This window comes from Saccopteryx leptura, chromosome 1 (genome assembly GCF_036850995.1).
Source record: "Saccopteryx leptura isolate mSacLep1 chromosome 1, mSacLep1_pri_phased_curated, whole genome shotgun sequence".
Lineage (NCBI taxonomy): Eukaryota > Metazoa > Chordata > Mammalia > Chiroptera > Emballonuridae > Saccopteryx > Saccopteryx leptura.
In genome coordinates, this window is record NC_089503.1 from 176,368,272 (window position 1) to 176,388,269 (window position 19,998).

The following is a 19,998-nucleotide window of genomic DNA, read 5'->3' on the forward strand; positions in this document are numbered from 1 at the left end:
ATTACCCTGATGTGGCAATTCTACCAAACACTGACACAGTTAAAAGGACCAACTGAGTGGTAGGACAAACTGCCGGGACTCGTAGTCAGGCCTTGGTGCAGTTAGCTGTGTATTCCATACATTGTTTTAAAGGCTTACAAAATACAGCCATCTTGCAGCAGACACCCGGCCCAGGAAGAAGGCGAGCCTCGTCCCTTCGGCCTTGGAGACGCCACCTGCGAGGGGCTGGCAGCCCCCGGTGGTACGGCCCGTGCGGACCGACTGCTAAATGGCCCGTAGCTCGGCCCGCGCAGCCGGGCGGGTGTCTGAGCGGATAAAGCTGTCGGCGGGCGGAGAGGCCGCAGCTGGCACGGGACGAAGCCCGCAGAGGGCTATGCCCCCTGCCAGCTGCCAGGGCAGCCCAGCCCGAAAGTGGCAGCGGGACACCAGACTTCTATCTGTAAAGCTTCAGGTTGGGGAATGTTTTCAGCAGGGGCGCGGCGCCTTGGCCTGCCGCGTCCCCCTCCCGGTGTCCACGCCGTCCAGGGCGCCTCGGGGGCGCGCGCCGGGGCCCGCGCGGGGGCGCCTCCACCCCTTCCCGCCGCGGCCCGGAACGCCCGCAGGCCCAACGTTCCCCCGCCGCGCTGCTGCCGTCCTCACCTCCCCCTCACTTCCCCAACGGCGCCCCAAACCCCGGCACTGAGAGTTCGATGACGTGCGCACAGAGCCGGGTGGGAATGCGGTGCCTGGGAGCGGGAGTTAAAGCGGGGGCGGGCGGCCGTCTCCGCAGAAGCTGTCGGCCCCTCGGCATGTCTTTTGTGTTTGTACACACACGGCGCGAGGTGGCTGAGAGGAGGGAGCGGGCGGCGCGCGGGGGAGGGGCGAGCGCGCGCTAGCGAACGGGCGCGCGGGGGGGAGGGGAGGAGGCGGGGGCGGGGCGCGAGCGGGGGCGGGACCGAGCCTTCCCTCCATTGTGTGTGATTGGTTGGCGTGCGGCGCGGGGGCGGGGCGGCGTGTGTTGGGGGATAACCTCGGTGTCAGCCATCTTTCAATTGTGTTCGCAGCCGCCGCCGCGCCGCCGTCGCTCTCTAACGCCAGCGCCACCTCTAGCTCGTCGAGCTCCAGCCGAAGGAGAAGGGGGGTAAGTTTCCCCGTCTGCCCGCTTCCCCGAAACCGAGCTCCGCTTTTCGTCAGCCCCGCAGCCGGCCCAGGCGGTGCGGGGAGGGGGCCCGCAGCCCCTCCGGTTTGGCCCACAAACTTTTTGGCCCAGAAATGGAGGTGAGAAGCGAGTTTCCCTCGCCCCTCAGGCGGCGGCTCCTCAGTCTCTTCGCCGCCTCAGCCCAACAGCAGCAACCGCCGCGGCGACGAACCCGCTCTCCCTCCTCCCCGCGACCCGGGCTCCTCTTTCTTCGGTGAAATCCCGCCCTCCCTCCCTTCCCGGGACCCCAGACCTTCACCATGACCCGCGCAGGCCCCTTAACTACCGGCCCCGGGCCCCGGGCCCCAGTTTTCGGGCGGGAAAGGGGTGGAAATCGCCGCCGCTTCCCGTCCTGGGGTAACTCGCTTTTTGCTGCCTCCCCACAGTTGTTGCTAAGCTTCACCATCTTGTCTCTCTTCTCTGGTCACCGACCATATTTTTTCCCCCGTTTCTCTCTTCCCTATTTCAGAAAAAGAGGAAAATTTTTTGAAGAGAGACCTTTTTTTCTCCTTTTTTGGAGAAGCGGAAACTTGATGCATCTGAAATGCAAAAAAAAAAAAAAAAACTTTCACATTTTGGAGGGCGGCACGTGGCAGGGGATTGGGGCATTTCTGAGCGTTTTGGTGTTTTGTCTGTTGGGAAGGGAATCGGATACGTTTGCGATTGTTTCCATTTTGTTCTGGTCTGGAAGCCGAGTTGGTGGCTGCGCGAGACGCTGGGAGCGGGGCGACAGGCTGGGGACCCCAAGCCCAGGGGCCAGAGGAGGCGAAACCAAAAGTTTATGTGGTGCTCGGGGTGCGCCGGGCGGCTGGTGCGTTAATTAAAGCCTAGGTGCGGGCACTTGTTTTTTTAATTTCATTGCGATCCTGGTGGGACTGCGCGAGGACGGCGCTTTGTAGAATTCTCGCTGGTAGTAGCTGCTATTCCTCTCCTGTTTCTCGTTCAAGACGCCTTTTTGTCAACATAACTGGAGAGATGCTAAAGCAGGAATGTTTTCAGATATTTACAGCAATTGATCAACTGCCAGACGCGGGGGGGGGGGGGGGGAGGGGCTTGTTCCGAGGGAGGGACCCTTTTTTGGGGCTCTAATTTGACTCACCTTTTTCTATGGTTTGTAGCTTCATTCTTTTGACGTGTTTATGAGTCAGATGTTTACAGACAGCTCTAATTTTTTGCTTTAATTAAAGTAATTGGAGCAAGGTTGGTAGGGGTCTTTTTGTTTTGCCGTTTGTCGTTCGGATTTGGCATTTTTGAGAGGTGGTTGGTGTTTAATGGTAACAATTTTCTAGTACTACAGTTTGTTTCAAGAAGTCGCATTTGGGTGGTAAATGTAATCTGCACCCTCTCGAATTATATAACATTACCAACATTTTTTGTGATGATCATATTTCCAGATTTTTGTGTGGGGGGGTAGTGGCAGGAAAACTTGTATGTTTGGTAGTATGTGGTGATTTTTTGGTTTTTTAATGCTGGTAGGTAAGTAAAGAGGTCTCTAAACCATGGCTCGTACCAAGCAGACTGCCCGCAAATCGACCGGTGGTAAAGCACCAAGGAAGCAACTGGCCACCAAAGCCGCTCGCAAGAGTGCGCCCTCTACTGGAGGGGTGAAGAAACCTCATCGTTACAGGTATTAAAAATAAGGAAAGTTACCTCTTGCTTGGGGAGGCTGTCAAATCGAAACAGGATTGGGGGGGGAGGGGAAGGGGAAGGTTAGGCAATATCTACAACACGTTTTTTCGCTATGTCAAAAATAAATAAAGGAACAACGTCTCGAAGTGCAGTATCCACATAATCTTAACAAAAAGATGTATAATCAAACTTTGATTTAGAGAAACTGATGTTTTTCCCTTTTTTTGACTACTAATACTTGGAAAGGTATGAAGATTTAGTATTAGGTGTTACTGGGAACGTGTTTAATTTTGAAGCCCGAATCTTATCATAGCCCAAAGGAGACTATTACATCACTAAGAAAAATTAATGGGCTTAACATTTTATTTATGTTAGTAATATATATTTTTACATAAAGTGACATTTTAAATTACATTTTGAGAATACCTTTGCTTTTGACAGAAAAATAACTTAATCAAGTTTGGGGTAATTTTTTAGTAGGATTTCCATCCCTTACTTGAATTGCTTTATTTTCCTCTATTAGTACATTTGAACTATCCTGAGCAGTGTTATTAAGGACATTTGCCATTAGAGGGCAGAAGTTGTCCATACCTAGGTAGCCTATGCAAAAGAAATAAAATCTTGTTCAGTGGAAGAAATAAATCAGAATTGAGGTAATTTCTTGTGACAATTAGTAACAAAACAAAAAACAAAACTCCCACAGTCAAGAATCATGAGGGATGGGCAGTAGTCAAAGGAAAGCTATTCTGGAAAATCATACTTAAATACAAGTGTATTTTTACATGAAGATGATTGGGTTGTATTGACAGGTCTTACAGAAGAGAGGGTGTGGGTAGGAAGAAGGACAGTAGTGCCAAATTGAGAGGGATCTGAATAACTGATTTCTTTATTAGTGGCTTCATTCCTTCCCATGCTGTAGTTATAAGGAAATTATGTATGTGTTAAAGATGAATAAAATAAATGGCACTTCGGCCTGACCTGTGGTGGCGTGGTGGATAGAGAGCAGTGACTTGGAATGCTGAGGTCGCTGGTTCAAAACCCTGGGCTTGCTTTGTCAAGGCACATACAACAAGCAATCAGTGAACAACTAAAGTGAAGCAACTATGACTTGATACTTCTTGTTCCCCTCCTCTCTGTAAAGTCAATAAATAAAATTAAAAAAAATAATAAATGGCACTTCAATAAACTCCCTGGCAGGAATCCAGTATCATGCTTTTGCTTTAAAGATATTTTAATTTTTTTGTTACTCTTAATAAACTTGAATATTCAAGTTATAAATTGATAAGTGAAATTTGATACGGAAGTTGAAGAAAAGTTAGTTGGTTTAGTTTTTGGAAAAAAGACTGCATTTTGCCTGACCTGTGGTGGTGCAGTGGATGAAGCATCGACCTGGAATGCTGAGGTCACCAGTTCGAAACCCTGGACTTGCCTGGTCAAGGCACATATGAGAGTTGATGTCCCCCCCTCCCTGTGAGTGCACTTGCTCTTCTCTCTAAAATGAATAAATAAAATCTTTTTAAAAAATAAATGAAATATGTAACTTCCATTAAGAAAAAAGAATAATGACTGCATTTCTATGTATTTAGTAACTTTTTATTATTATTATTATTGTCTTTAAGGCCTGGTACTGTGGCACTTCGTGAAATTAGACGTTATCAGAAGTCCACTGAGCTTCTGATTCGCAAACTTCCCTTCCAGCGCCTGGTGCGAGAAATTGCTCAGGACTTCAAAACAGATCTGCGCTTCCAGAGTGCAGCTATTGGTGCTTTGCAGGTAAAATGGCGGGTAGGAATCTAAGAGTTGGAGGTCCTTCTATGTACCAAGAACAATTCTAAATCTTTGCCTGTGCTTGTATAATTTAATCATCACAAGCCTATAAGATAAGTGATAACTTTATTTCGCTATTGAGGTGTCAAAAAGGTGGTTTGAGGTCACACACATAGAAAATGTAATCTGAAGCCATTTGACTCCAAAGCCTAGTGTATTCCATTAGACCAATTTAAAAATTTTAAATATTGAACTAAAAGTAAGGGAGAATGGTACCCTGTGGTTTGGCTTATGGATGCTGCAGAACAATAAGACGTCATGAGACTAAAGATCTACTTGTAATCCGTTTCAGAGTGGCTGGTGTAAAGGGAATGTTAGAATAAAATGTCTTACTGGAACTGAAGAGGCAGGTGCAAGTGGAGAGAGCGTAATGGCTAGGATGGGAATAGGTAGAACTGAAGAATTGTGTGATGAGGTAGAAGCAGGGAGTGGTAATTAGGATTGGCAATAGAAAAGGTATGCTTCCAGTTGATACCCAGTTTGTAAAGGAACAAGGATTTGAGGACTTGTCCTTCGCTAAAGGGGGATTAGTGATATCAATTTAAATGGGAAGCATATTGACTTTAATCCTGGCTCCAAGGTGTCAGAATTTGAGAAATACTATTTAGGGGTTATGTATTTAAACTATTTGTGGCTTATGCCAAGAATAAAACTTGAAATACCTACAAGTAAGATAATTTGATTAGGTACACAGGAATAATTAACATCTATCAAAAGTAAACCTATTTTATATTGTACTTGGCATTCTTTAGATAACTGTGTCTGAAAATAAGAGAAAACTCCCTCTTTCATCAGCACATCGGGTTGGAGGTGATTAAAAGTGCAAATTGCTAGGTACCAACCACCACAGACCTGAATCGCAGTCTTTTTCGGGGGAGGGTCTAGAGTCTACATACACACCACTGGGTGATTTTCAAGGCTGCTGTTGCTGTGCCAAGCTTTTTGCTTTATATGTGAGAAGGATTTGATAGGTGGATTCTACAGTGAAGTGTAATTGGCTCAGCTGTTTCTATGGTTAGTCTGAACTTCATTTGATTGGTGAATTCCAGGAGTACACATCTATTAAGTTCTCAGTGAATTGGAATTTTAAACTACTGAAATCTTCCAGTGTTGTTACTTAAAACTTTATTTTCTGTTTTAATCACTGATTATCTTTAAGTCCCATTCATTTAGTATTGCAATTAGAAATCACATTTCCCCCACTGTTTTAATACAGAAATACTACTAAGAATCTTAGTATTGATTTAAAGCTGCTAGTGTTGTTTTCTAGTTAGTTAGCAGGACTGCTTTTTGAAAATATGATTATGCTTGAAAATTATTAAACATTTTGAGTTAATCAGTGATATTAGGTAATTTCCATTATTGAGTTTAAATGTCAGTACAGGCTTGTAAATTAAGACGATTAAACTGAGTATAAGACTTGTCGTTATTAATTCATGTGTAAACTTTATCGTCACTGTTTGTAAGTGGTTGTATTAGTTTTGAGCAAAATACTCATCTCTGCTGCTGGTAGTATTCTAGCATTAAAAAAGCTCTTATTTTTAGTGGAAAGAGTAATCTTTGTTGCAAGTTTTTTATTTTGTGTTTTATATATACTCTTCAGTTCTTTTAAAGCTACAGAGATGAAAAATTTGCTGATAGAAATAGAGTAATAAAGCAGTTGAAGTTGATTACAAAGTCCCTTTCTCTGACTTTAGAATTAACAAGGTTTACAACTTCCTAATACAGCTAAATGAGGATGGGGTGGTAGTCCAACGAGTCTAGGTTTGCCATAGATAATCAAGAATTGGCTATCTTAAAACAGTGTTTGCCTTTACTATCTGAGAGTTTGGATTGGGGTATTTATATGTTAAAAATGGACATAGGTGTGTTGAAATGGTAGAATAGTCAGACACTGGATATATTTAAAATGTAAATTAATGTTTCTTTCAAGTTATCTTGTCATCTCAGAATTGTTCATTGCACTATAAGTTAACGTGGCAGTCTTTTAATTCCCATTACAGCCTTAATATTTAGAAGGCTTTGGGACATTGATTATAGAATTGGAAATACATAGATAGGTCATAGTCAAATCCTGAGTATCGGCCTGACCTGTGGTGGTGCAGTGGATAAAGCGTCGACCTGGAAATGCTGAGGTTGCCGGTTCGAAACCCTGGGCTTGCCTGGTCAGGGCACATATGGGAGTTGATGCTTCCTGCTCCTCCCCCTTCTCTCTCTGTCTCTCTCTTCTTTCCCTCTCTCTCTCCTTTCTAAAATGAATAAATTTAAAATTAAAAAAAAAAAAACAAAAACAAAAACAAATCCTGAGTATCGACTTCTTGCAGAGTTGACCAGACACAACCCTGTAACACTGATAGCCAGGTTCTAAGACACAGTGAGAGCCCCAGCTGCCATATGGCATGTCTGAGTGTAGTGTCAGGGTCGACTTGTGAATCATACCACTCTTAAATAAATGGTCTCCAAATCTGGGCCTGTCAGCTTGTTCGTATAGCACAGGGGTAGTCAACCTTTAATACCTACCGTCCACTTTTGTATCTCTGTTAGTAGTAAAATTTTCTAACTGCCCACCGGTTCCACAGTAATGGTGATTTATAAAGTAGGGAAGTAACTTTATAAAATTTATAAAGCAGAGTTACAGTAAGTTAAAGCATATAATAATAATTATTACCAAGTACTTTATGTCGGATTTTCGCTAAATTGGTCAGAATAAATCTTTATAAAACAACTTCTTATAGTTAAATCTATCTTTTTATTTATACTTTGGTTGCTCCGCTACCGCCCACCATGAAAGCTGGAATACCCACTAGTGGGCAGTAGGGACCAGGTTGACTACCCACTGGTATAGCAGCTCATACTGCTGCATTTTGCAGAAGCATTCTAGATTTGCAGAATTCTGGGGTAAAAAACTAATTTCTTTCCTGAGGAATTTTAAATCCTAGTATCTGATGGGCATTGTGAAACCTCTAAAAGCAGTAGGCTACAGTATGTCGTACTCTTCAAACTTCTCAGCCATTTCTAGAAATTCTCAAGAATGAATCTTTAAATATGAAGGACTTCTGTTATGAGGGACTAATTGTATAGAAAAGGTGTAAATTTAAATTAGGGTTAAATATAAAAACTAGCAAGGCATTTTGAGTTAAAAATCTCTATTAAGTATCTGAAGGGTATTAAAAGATGGCTGGTATACAAGACCAATGAGTGCCAACAGTGTTGGAGGTCCAGGTTTCCTGCACCTGGAAACTAGGGGCAAGAGGAGTGGTTGCATTCTCCGTGTTACAGTAGGTCTTAAAGAGTAGTAGTAAATGAGACCTGGCTTTTGGTAACAACTGCTTCAGGAAGACATGTAGGGACAGTAAAATTTGGGTGAAACAAATTTTTTTAGGAGAGATTAAGGATAAAAACATGAATAATTTTCATGAAATTATGTACACCATTGGAATTAAGTGTTGCTTTTAAAAGCAAAATCTCCATGGTTTTCTTACAAAGTCAAAATGTGAAAACCAAATCTGACTTTTCCTATCTGTGGGTCTAATATATTATATAATATTGGGGCTTGAATTACTTGAGAATCTTTGTTTCTTTTCTCATTTTATAATTAAAGATTACAAAATGGATATAATTCTTTAAATTAGGATAAAAATGGCAACTATAAAAATTTTTTTTCTAAACATATCTTGTGAACAGAGAAATATCTTCCTTCTAGATAAAGAGAAGGCCAAATAACATTTCACTTAATGCTCCTATTCCACTAAAAAGGTTTGGTTATGACTAGCCTAGTAAAACAAAACACTAGTTTCCTCATTTCAAAATGAATGAACAAATGTTTTAACTTAAAACTAAAGGATCCTTAAAATTTCAGACAGTTGTAAGATGTACAAACAATTTGAGTTGTTATAAGTAGGAACTTCCCTTTTTCCCTTGACATGCCAAGTGTTAGTGAGTCACACAACTAGCAGTTTTTGAGTGATAGTAGGGATAAGAAAATGCCTTCAAAGAATCTTACAATGTAATAGGGAAAACTTGATGAATTGTTATTAATAACTAGAGAATAACAAATGCCACTACAGATTATTGGGGTACGTAGAGGAAGGTACACTTGGTAGGCAGTAGGGGCATATCTCCGAGGTAAAATTGGTCAAATTATGAGTTCTGGGACGTATAGTACTCATCCATCAGATCTGAGCTGAAAGTAAGGATAGATGAAGACTGGAAGATGAAGCCACTTGTCAACTAGACAGCGTTATTTGCAAGGCAAAGGCTCAAACCTGTCTCAGACTGAGTAGGATTTGGAATAAGGAGTCACTGAACAGGGAAAAGGGGTATCTGGATTAGATGCATGGATTCCGTTTATTTTTGTAGGGATGAGAAGAATATTAGAGTTTAAATTAGATTTCTTGCTTTACTGAAGCTATATAAATTTCAGTTTCATAGAAGTCATTAACACTAAAAGTACTAAATTTTAGTAATGAAATAATTGACTTGTGTAATTTGATGATGATAGACATACTTGAACTTTGCACTTTTCATAAGCTGCCTTTTAGCTTTGTCCCACAGGCCTTTACATGTAAGCATTTGGTAAAGTAGTAAACGTCTTCTCAAGCAAGTTTTTAAAAAGGATCAGTGACCTCATCATTTTAAGATACAGATGTATCTTAACTGTTGGGAATACCTTTAATATTTTTTTCTTTATTCCTGTTGTAGGAGGCAAGTGAGGCCTATCTGGTTGGCCTTTTTGAAGACACCAACCTGTGTGCTATCCATGCCAAACGTGTAACAATTATGCCAAAAGACATCCAGCTAGCACGCCGCATACGTGGAGAACGTGCTTAAGAATCCACTATGATGGGAAACATTTCATTCTTTAAAAAAAAATTTCTCTTCTTCCTGTTATTGGTAGTTCTGAACATTAGATATTTTTTTTCCATGGGGTCAAAAGGTACCTAAGTATATGATTGCAAGTTGAAAATAGGGGACAGAAATCAGGTATTGGCGGTTTTTCCATTTTCATTTATGTGTTAATTTTTTTAATATAAATGTGGGGACATAAAGTATTAATGCAAGTCAAAATGTTTCAGTGAACAAGTTTCAGCAGTTCAACTTTATAACAATATAAATAAACCTGTTAAATTTTTCTGGACAATGCCAGCATTTGGATTTTTTTAAAACAAGTAAATTTCTTATTGATGGCAACTAAATGGTGTTTGTAGCATTTTTATCATACAGTAGATTCCATCCATTCACTATACTTTTCTAACTGAGTTGTCCTACATGCAAGTATGTTTTTAATGTTGTCTGTCTTCTGTGCTGTTCCTGTAAGTTTGCTATTAAAATACATTAAACTATACCTGCTTTTGGTCTTTATTATCAGCCTTACCTTTATAATTGACTTGAAATGTCCATATTCAAAATAATTTTAGTATCAAGTGTTTTGTCACTTTATATCTGAAACAGGACTGTTGAAGGGAGGGGAAAGTAATAAGTTTTGCATCGTGAATCTATTTGCCCAAACCAGATGTTAAACATTGTAGGTGTGGTGTTTTGTTTTTTGTTTTTTAAGGCAAGGTTGAGTAGTGAGACAGACTTTTGCAACACTTCATGCACCCCGACCAGGATCCACTCAGCAACCCATCTGGGGCTGATGCTCGAGTAGGGAGCTATCTTTAGCTCCTGAGGCTATTGTGCTCCCAGCTCCTTAGTTCCTGGGGCCAAAGTTGAACCAATTGAGCCACTGGCTGCTGGAGGGGAGAGGGAGAGAAAAGAGGGAGGAGATGAGGGTGTGGGAGAAGCAGATGGTCACTTCTGTGTGCCCTGGCCAGGAACTGAACTAAGGATGTCTATACACTGGGTGGACACAATCCACTGAGCCAGCAGCCAGGGCCATATATTGTATTTTAAACCATTAATTCCCAAACTTAGCCAACAGAATCACATAGAAGTAGTTAAAATCTGTGTAAGTAGTGAAAGTACCTTTATACATATATACATATATGTATATTAAGCCTGGTCCAAGATTAGTGCATTGGCTTTTGGGCTATTATAAGCTGCTACATATTAACCCTGAAGTTACTAGTCAAGCACTAATAGTTAATTCCTAGGACTGTTTTCTTTAGCCTTGGAATGTTTAGTATAAATGAAGATAACCTTTCAATTCAAGACCCCTAACATCTCCCTGGCACTGGACAATAGTTTTAACAGTTGAGGTTTTGAAGTGAACTGAATCATTAAACATCAGTGAGATAAGAATAGTTGCATGTCAAGGAATAACATTGGATTTATATTCTTACTGGTCTGTGGTATACTCCTTTTTAGCGGCAACTTATATTGTAGGTCATAGAATTCTTTAATGGAATATGGTATTTTTAGAGCCCCTTAACGTGGAATCCTAGTGTGATCCTTTGTATATGCTTCCATGGACAGGCACTGGTATTGGCAAGAGCAAGTTTATTCATTGCAGTATAAGCTATTAAAAGTCAATTGTTAAATGTTTCTTACTCAGTTTTCTGCAGTGCAAAGGGACACAGGTGTCCTGTTCATGAAAATAGGGGAAATGAGCTTGGCCTGGGGTTGCTCATACAGTGCATAGAGCACTGACCTGGAATGCTGAAGTCTCTGGTTCAAACTCCTGGGTTTGCCCGGTCAAGGCACATACAACAAGCAGTCAATGGACAGCTAATGCAAAGCAACAATGAGTTGATACTTATCATTCCCCATCCCTTCTCCCCTCTGCAAAGTTGATAAATAGAATCTTAAACACACACACACAAATAGGGGAAATGGGTATCTCCAATAGGGTGAGGAAAGTTGTCAAAATCTATTGTGGCCTGACCAGGCGGTGGCGCAGTGGATAGAGCGTCGGACTGGGATGTGGAAGGACCCAGGTTCGAGACCCCGAGGTCACCAGCTTGAGTGCGGGCTCATCTGGTTTGAGCAAAAAGCTCACTAGGTTGAGCCCAAGGTCGCTGACTCAAACAAGGGGTTACTCAGTCTGCTGTAGCCCCACGGTCAAGGCACATATGAGAAAGCAATCAACAACTAAGGTGTCGCAATGCGCAATGAAAAACTAATGGTTGATGCTTCTCATCTCCGTTCCTGTCTGTCTGTCCCTGTCTATCCCTCTCTCTGACTCTCTGTCTCTGTAAAAAAAAAAGATAAAATAAAAAAATAAAATTTAAGAAAAATCTATTGTGGACCAGTTTTTTTTTTTTTTTTTAAAGAGAGTTGAAAGTTTTATTTATTTTATTTTATTTATTTATTTATTTTATTCATTTTTTTTTTTTCTAGAGAGGAGAGGGAGAGACAGAGAGAGAGAGAGAGCAGAGACAGAGAGAAGTGGGGAGGCGCTGGAAGCATCAACTCCCATATATGCCTTGACCAGGCAAGCCCAGGGTTTCGAACCGGTGACCTCAGCATTCCCAGGTCGATGCTTTATCCACTGCGCCACCACAGGTCAGGCTGGACCAGTTTCTTACAAACAGCAGATACCATGCTTTGAGTTCTTAGAGTTGATCTTAAATTTTACTTTTGAGTTTTTGTTTGTTACTCTATGAAATGGTCATTATGTTAGCAGTTAATTTATTTGGTTAATTTTTATTTTTTTTTTAAATAAAATTTTAAAATAAGGGATAGGGACAGATAGGGAGAGAGATGAGAAGCATCAATTTGTTGCGGCACCTTAGTTCATTGATTGCTTTCTTGTATGTGCCTTGACTGGGGGGCTACAGCAGACTGAGTGAGCCCTTGCTTAAGCCAGCTACATTGTTTTTTTGTTTTGTTTTGGTTTTTTTTTTCCTGGAGCTGGAAATGGGGAGAGACAGTCAGACAGACTCCCGCATGCGCCCGACCGGGATCCACCCGGGTGATGCTCTGCTGCGACCAGACCCACTCTAGCGCCTGGGGCAGAGGCCAAGGAGCCATCCCCAGCACCCGGGCCATCTTTGCTCCAATGGAGCCTTGGCTGCGGGAGGGGAAGAGAGAGACAGAGAGGAAGGAGGGGGGGGGGTGGAGAAGCAAATGGGCGCTTCTCCTATGTGCCCTGACCGGAAATCGAACCCGGGTCCCCTGCACGCCAGGCCGACGCTCTACTGCTGAGCCAACCGGCCAGGGCCTACATTGGGGTTTTGAATCTGGGTCCTCTGCGTCCCAGTCCAATGCTCTACCCACTGCACCACTGCCTAGTGAGGCATTTCTGTTAAATTTTGAGTAATAGGTGTTCACTGTCCAAGTACTAATACACAATAAGTCATATATTACAAAATTGGGCAGTTAAAAAAATTGGCACCAAGGTAAACTTGGCACTGGATCAACAGATCTGGTCAATGTACTATACTGAGCTTGTCTCAATATACCATGGTCTGTTAATACTATTTGATATGTATTCTCATTCCAACTTATAAATCTGGCAACTTATTTTGGGGGGGTTTATGTTTGACAAGTTTGGACAATATGCACAGTAGTTTTGAGTTTAGGGCTATACTTTAACTCTTAGATATGTGTGAACTGCCACCCATTGATCCCTAGGTAGATAATAACAGGCTGAGAACCTCTCCTATGCTTGAGAGTTGCTGCATAACAACCCTACTTAGGAAAAGTTATAGTAAATTTGTGTTGGGTCCAAAGTTGCTAAATTGACCACATGGTTATATTTAGTTTTTAACATATTCAATGATGTAACCAGCTTCTGAATATTAAAGTGTCTTATGAAAATGGCTAATTAACACCTTAAGGTTTCAGAAAATATTCCTCAAGTCTAAATCAATTTTTATAGCCTGACCTGTGGTGGCGCAGTGGATAAAGCATCAACCTGGAATGTTAGAGATTGCTGGTTCGAAACCCTGAGCTTGCCTGGTCGAGGCACATATGGGAGTTGATGCTTCCTGCTCCTCCCCCCTTCTTTCTTTCTCCCTTTTCTAAAGTGAATAAATCTTTAAATCAAATTTTAAATTGACCCTGGCCGGTTGGCTCAGCGGTAGAGCGTCGGCCTGGTGTGCAGGGGACCCGGGTTTGATTCCCGGCCAGGGCACATAGGAGAAGCGCCCATTTGCTTCTCCACCCCCGCCCCCCCCTTCCTCTCTGTCTCTCTCTTCCCCTCCCGCAGCCAAGGCTCCATTGGAGCAAAGATGGCCCGGGCGCTGGGGATGGCTCCTTGGCCTCTGCCCCAGGCGCTAGAGTGGCTCTGGTCGCGGCAGAGCATCGCCCCCTGGTGGGCAGAGCGTCGCCCCTGGTGGGCGTGCTGGGTGGATCCCGGTCGGGCGCATGCGGGAGTCTGTCTGACTGTCTCCCCGTTTCCAGCTTCAGAAAAATACAAAAAGAAAAAAGAAAAAAAAAAATTTAAATTGAAAAAAAGCTAAAATTTTGTGGCAGGGCAATTTTAGGTGAGTAGGTTATGGGGAAATAAGGAATTACTGTAGCTGGAAGGATAGGAAAGAATTTGGAAGCTTTAAGTTAGATTAAAAAAATTTTTTTTGGCCCTGGCCGGTTGGCTCAGCGGTAGAGCGTCGGCCTGGCGTGCGGGGGACCCGGGTTCGATTCCCGGCCAGGGCACATAGAAGAAGCGCCCATTTGCTTCTCCACACCCCCCCCCCCCCTTCCTCTCTGTCTCTCTCTTCCCCTCCTGCAGCCAAGGCTCCACTGGAGCAAAGATGGCCCGGGCGCTGGGGATGGCTCCTTGGCCTCTGCCCCAGGCGCTAGAGTGGCTCTGGTCGCTGCAGAGCCACGCCCCGGAGGGGCAGAGCATCGCCCCTTGGTAGGCAGAGCTCCCCCCCTGGTGGGCGTGCCTGGTGCATCCCGGTCGGGCGCATTCGGGAGTCTGTCTGTCTCTCCCCGTTTCCAGCTTCAGAAAAATACAGAAAAAAAAAAAAAAAAGAAAAAAAATTTAAAAAATTTTTAAAGGTTTTATTTATTGATTTTTACAGAGAGGGAAAGTGGGGTGGGGAGGAGAGGGAAGTATCAATTCATAGCAGCTGCTTCCTATGTGCCTTGAATTGGCAAGCTTGGGGATTCAAACCAGTGACCTTACTGTTCCGGGTCCACGCTCTATCCACTGCGCAACCACCTGGTCAGGCTAAAAGTGGAGGGTTCTTTTTTTAACTTTTAATTTTATTTTATTTATTCATTTTTAGAGAGGAGAGAGACAGGGAGAGAGAGAGACAGAGAGCGAGAAGGGGGGAGGAGCTGGAAGCATCAACTCCCATATGTGCCTTGACCAGGCAAGCCCAGGGTTTCGAACCGGCGACCTCAGCATTTCCAGGTCTACGCTTTATCCACTGCGCCACCACAGGTCAGGCTAAAAGTTGAGTCTTGACAGTGCAGTGGTCCCTCGTCTATTGTAGGGGTTAGGTTCCAGAACCCCCGCCCCCCGCAATAGGCAAAAATCTGAAGTAGCGACCATATATATATATATATATATATATATATATATATATATATATATATATATATATTTTTTTTTTTTTTTTTTTTTTTTTTTTTTTTTTTTTCATTTTTCCGAAGCTGGAAACGGGGAGGCAGTCAGACAGACTCCCGCATGCGCCCGACCGGGATCCACCCGGCATGCCCACCAGGGGGCGATGCTCTGCCCCTCTGGGGCGTCTCTCTGTTGCATCCAGAGCCAGTCCAACGCCTGACGCAGAGGCCACAGAGCCATCCCCAGCGCCCAGGCCATCTTTGCTCCAATGGAGCCTCGCTGAGGGAGGGGAAGAGAGAGACAGAGAGGAAGGAGAGGAGGAGGGGTGGAGAAGCAAATGGGTGCCTCTCCTGTGTGCTCTGTCCAGGAATCGAACCCGGGACTTCTGCACACCAGGCCGACGCTCTACTGCTGAGCCAACCAGCCAGGGCCACGACCTTATATTTATTTTATTGTTTATATATTAAGGTTTTATAAACCCTCCCCACACTAATAAACCTTTCCCACACTTATTTTGCTTAATTTAATGCAAAAATAATTCAAATTATAAATATATAAAAATACCTATATACCACAAAATCACGCGATACAGTGAAAAATCCACAATACAAAATTAGATAAATACAATTTAAAAATCCGCGATACAGAGAGACCGCAAAAAGTGAACCACAATATGGCGAGGGATGGCTGTAGTAATGAAGGAAGAAAAGACAAAGTTGGGAATGGCCAGGACAAAGAAATCACAAGAAAACCCTCTGCATTTGAAAACATGCTGCTCACCCCCTGCTAGCTCTTGAGCTTATACCCCCTTTAATTCCTCCCTCTCTCTCAGCTCCATTAAATCCCATTGACCTGTCAAAAAAGTGTCCAAAAATTTCCACTTGTTGCACTCTAGTCCAAGCTGCTGTTGTCTCCCCTGGACTGCTGGTATAGTGGTGAGTCTGCATCTATCACTCTTTTAACTCCCTCTGATCTTTTCACAGCCACCAGAGAAATGCTTTTAAAACCAATCAGTATTGGCCCTGGCCAGATAGCTCCACCGGTCGGAGCATCGTCCTGAAGCAGAGGTTGCTGGTTTGATCCCCAGTCAGATGCTTAGACATACAGGAACATATGTTCCTCTCTTCTGTTCTCTTTCTTCCTCTCTCTAAAATCAATAAAGTAAACATAAAAAAAGAAAAAGAACAGTTCTGGTCATTTTCCCACTTAAAAATATCTAACTGCTTCCCTTTGCACACAGAATAACACCTAAACTCTGGCTCACGAGGCCCCATGTGATCTGGCCTTGCCAATCTTCCCGGTTTCCACCATTTGCTCACTGAGCTGCAACCAAACTCTGCTCACATACCCTTGTCACATCCCTTGGCTTTATTTCCTTAGTATTTATCAAAATTAAATTATTGTTTACTTTTTCACTGACTTTCCCCTACTAGAATATACTACAAGGGGTTTACTTTATGTTCCATTGTACCCTCATGCTGGTACATAGTGAACCTGAGTAAAAATCTGTTGAATGAATTTGTACTAGAATGAATGAGTGTTCCTGCTTTCCTTCAGGTTCAGTGAGTAAGTACCTTCTATGTGCCAGGCACTGTTGTGAGAATACAGATGTGAACAAAACAAGGTTTCCTGTCCTGGAGCTACATTCTAGTGAGAGAAATAGACAATGAAGAAGTAAAATATATACAAATATTGATCAACTTACGACCTATGCAACTTAATGACCATTCGACTTGACGACCACAATCGCTAGCCACAACTGCTCCACGTCTGGCAGTGCAAGCGTTGCCCAGCTGGGCGTAGGACAGTGTGGACCAGCTTCCAGCAGCACTACCATCTAAGCGTGCACCATTTCAACTGTTATCCCAGACTCGGTACAGCAATTTGTGTTTTATGTCTTGGATATTTTTCATCAGACCCCTCCCAAGATGTCTACCAAGAGGAAATTGTCTTTGCAAATATTAAACCAGTTGTGCTGGTAATGCAGTGTTTTACTTAAACCTGACAAATGCAAAAATAAGAAACAAAATGGCAAATGACATAAAATGAACAAAGAAAATTATGATATATAACATTGAAAGAAAATTATGATATGCCTGACCTGTGGTGGTGTAGTGGATAAAGAGTCGACCTGGGAATGCTGAGGTCGCCAGTTCGAAACCCTGGGCTCGCCTGGTCAAGGCACATATGAGAGTTGATGCTTCCAGCTCCTCCTCCCTTCTCTCTCTGTCTCTCTCTCTCTCCCTCTCTCTCTCCTCTCTAAAAATGAATAAATAAATTAAAAATAAATAAATAAACTTATAAAAAAAAAAAGAAAATTATGATACAATATGACTTAAAGATTTTTATAACATCATTTCACAGTACTGTACATATAGCCTACTCAACTTACGACCAAATCATGTTACGACCGGTCTGTCGGAACCAATCGTGGTCGTAAGTCAAGCACTAGCTGTAGTGTATTTAGTGGTAGCTGTTAAAGATTAAAAAACCGTGGTTAAGAAGTGTGATTCACGGGTCAGTGTTGGGAGCTAGGCCAAGGCAGGCATCACTGAGAGGTCTTTTGAGCCAAGACCTGAAGAAAATAAGAGCAAGTCACACAGGTGTCAGAGAAGAGTATTGCAGCCCCTACTGGGATCCTGTTGGGGACAAGCCTGATGTGTTCAGGAACAACAGGAGGCAGGGTGGCTACAGTGGAATGAGTGAGCAGAGAAGTTGGAGGGAAATCTGAAGCAGAATGGGAGCCAGACCATGCAGCCTTTATAGGTCCCGGGAAGGACACGGTGGGAGGGAGGCCTCTGCAGAGTTTGGTGCAGGTGGATAAAATGGTCTGACATGTAACAAACGCACTCCAACCGCTGGGTGGAAAATAAAAATAAGGAGAGAGCAGGAAGGAAAGATAGGAAGCTATTGCAGTGACCAAAACGTGACATGATACAGTGGCTTGGATTTAGGGGGTGGCAGTGGAGGTAGTGAGAAGTGTCATTCTGGATGTTTTTTAAAGGTAGGAGATGGTTAGGACTGATGGGCCTGGGCATGACAAAGAGGGGTGACGGGTGCCAACGTTTTCGGCTTGAGCAACTAACTTCAAGAGTGAATTGTGGCCTGACCTGCGGTGGCACAGTGGATAAAGCGTCACCTGGACTGCTGAGGTCGCCGGTTCGAAACCCCGGGCACATATGGGAGTTGATGCTTTCTGCTCCTCCCCCACTTCTCTCTCTCTCTCTCTCTCTCTCTCTCTCTCTCTCTCTCTCCTCTAAAATGAATAAATAAATAAAGAGTGAATTGCTGTTGCTGGCAATAAGGAAGACTGAGAGGAGCAGGACTGGGGAATAGAAGATTAGTTACAGACTAGTGTAACTAGATGTTACATTGTCAAGATGGAGATGCTTCGACTGTAGCGGAGTTTTCGCTTAGACTGTTGGATATGTGCCTGGGGTTTAGGAAATGGGTTTGGGCTGGATATAGTAATTTAGAAGTCATCAGCAAATACATGGTCTTAAAGCCAGAAAGCTAGATGAGATCACCAAGGGAGCTGGTGTAGAGAAAGAAAAATTAAGAGGTCCAAGGATTGAGGGACTGACTCAACATTTAAATTTTGGGGGATGAGAGAGAGCTTCAAAGGAAACTGATGGTTGGGCCACAAAGAAAGCCAGACATATGTAGAGCCTGGAAGCTAAAGGAAAGTGCTCCAAGGACGAGAGAATGTGCTCTCCCCTGTCAAATACCACTAAGTCAAGTAGGGTGAGGTATGACCACTGACCATTGGGGTTGGCAGTGTGGAGATAATTGGTGATCTTGATAAGCACAGTTTTGGTGAAACAACAAAATATTGACTGGAGTGGATTCAAGAGAGACTGGGATTTTAAACTGAAATAATCACATTTCACATCGTCAATAGAGACAAACTGACATTGTGAGCCTTCTGATGTAAAACACTGAGGACACAACATTAACCAAATGTTTAACCTGAATATAATTATGAGGAAACAACCAGATAAATCCAAAGGGTAAACTATTTCGCAAAACAGCAGTGTTAATTTCACGAAAGGAAACACGGAAATGTTTCAGATTAAAGGTGACTGACTGCCAGATGAGCCTACGCCACCACACAAGCTCCAGACTGGTCAGCAGATGGCCGCACATCCGGTCCTTACTGCGTATCCCAGGCGGCTGGAAGGCTTTCAGTACCCAAAGCTTCGCTGGCAAAGAATGGACTCCCGAGGGCCATTGCCCACTCTCAGGAACTCGGGGGTCGAAATGACTGCCCCTGCCAACGCGTCCTCGGGAGCAGCCCGGGGGTGGAGGGGGTCATGAGGACTGAGCGTTCAGGGCCCTCCCTGCCCCTCACACCGACATACCCGACCTCAGATCCGGGAGCCATGTCCCCAGTGCCTCTGGAGCCCATCCCCTCCCATCCTTGCCTATGTTGTCACTCTGGTGCAGGCTTTTCCTTTTCCACGCGTTTCTGAAGTCGCCTCCTAACCCGGACTCTCTCCCTCCCCGCCTTCAGGTGCGGGAGAGACCTTCCTAAAGCGCTAAGTGGGTCCTTCCAATCACCTCCAGTCTAACGAGTAGCTACCGCGCAACACCACTGGCGCTCCTTGGCCGCAGTCCAAGGAGGCGGCACCATTTAGACCACGCCCCGGGGATCCGCTTCGCCCCCGCCCCCCGGTCCTGGGCATTGGGGGAGTTAGAGACGCAGGCATCGCGTCACATTTCCCGGCTTCCCAACGCGCTCTCGCCAGCACGTCCAGGAGGGACGCCCCCCATGACCCTGACAGCCTCTGCTGTCCCCTCCCGGGCCACACGCGCCCACGATAAGGCTTGCTTCCGAGATCTCAGTTTCGCCACGGACAGGGCTTCGGCCTTCTGTCCCAGCAACTCCTCCTGGCCCTCGGGGTTCGGGGCCCTTTCCCGGGAGTTGGCGGCCGGCCCGCTGGGCTCCAGGCCCAGGGCTGCC

General features: G+C 44.0%; 1 protein-coding gene and 1 long non-coding RNA gene across 3 annotated transcripts; one reads left to right on the plus strand and one right to left on the minus strand.

Moving 5' to 3' along the window:
• The first annotated feature begins 1,005 nt into the window (after positions 1-1,005).
• Positions 1,006-9,828, plus strand: H3-3A (H3.3 histone A). Its single transcript, XM_066381355.1, has 4 exons — positions 1,006-1,120; positions 2,654-2,804; positions 4,426-4,579; positions 9,335-9,828. Exons 2-4 carry the CDS (start codon positions 2,677-2,679, stop codon positions 9,461-9,463), a joined length of 411 nt encoding a protein of 136 aa, XP_066237452.1. The 5' UTR covers positions 1,006-1,120; positions 2,654-2,676; the 3' UTR covers positions 9,464-9,828.
• A 5,801-nt stretch (positions 9,829-15,629) lies between these two features.
• LOC136403060 (uncharacterized) lies at positions 15,630-19,583 on the minus strand. 2 transcript variants are annotated; one of them, XR_010751086.1, is made up of 3 exons: positions 19,460-19,583; positions 17,137-17,294; positions 15,630-16,182 (listed from the first exon to the last, which is right to left on the minus strand). It is a non-coding gene; the product is annotated as an uncharacterized lncRNA (long non-coding RNA). The 2 variants fall into 2 exon arrangements; XR_010751085.1 differs by having other exon boundaries at positions 19,397-19,583.
• Between the last annotated feature and the right edge of the window lie 415 nt (positions 19,584-19,998).

Bases quoted from the DNA above. Each gene is read 5' to 3' on its own strand.
- H3-3A (XM_066381355.1), top strand. From the start codon at position 2,677: ATGGCTCGTACCAAGCAGACTGCCCGCAAATCGACCGGTGGTAAAGCA. The intron at 2,805-4,425 runs GTATTAAAAATA...ATTGTCTTTAAG, and splicing joins AAGAAACCTCATCGTTACAG to GCCTGGTACTGTGGCACTTC. The intron at 4,580-9,334 runs GTAAAATGGCGG...TTCCTGTTGTAG, and splicing joins CAGCTATTGGTGCTTTGCAG to GAGGCAAGTGAGGCCTATCT.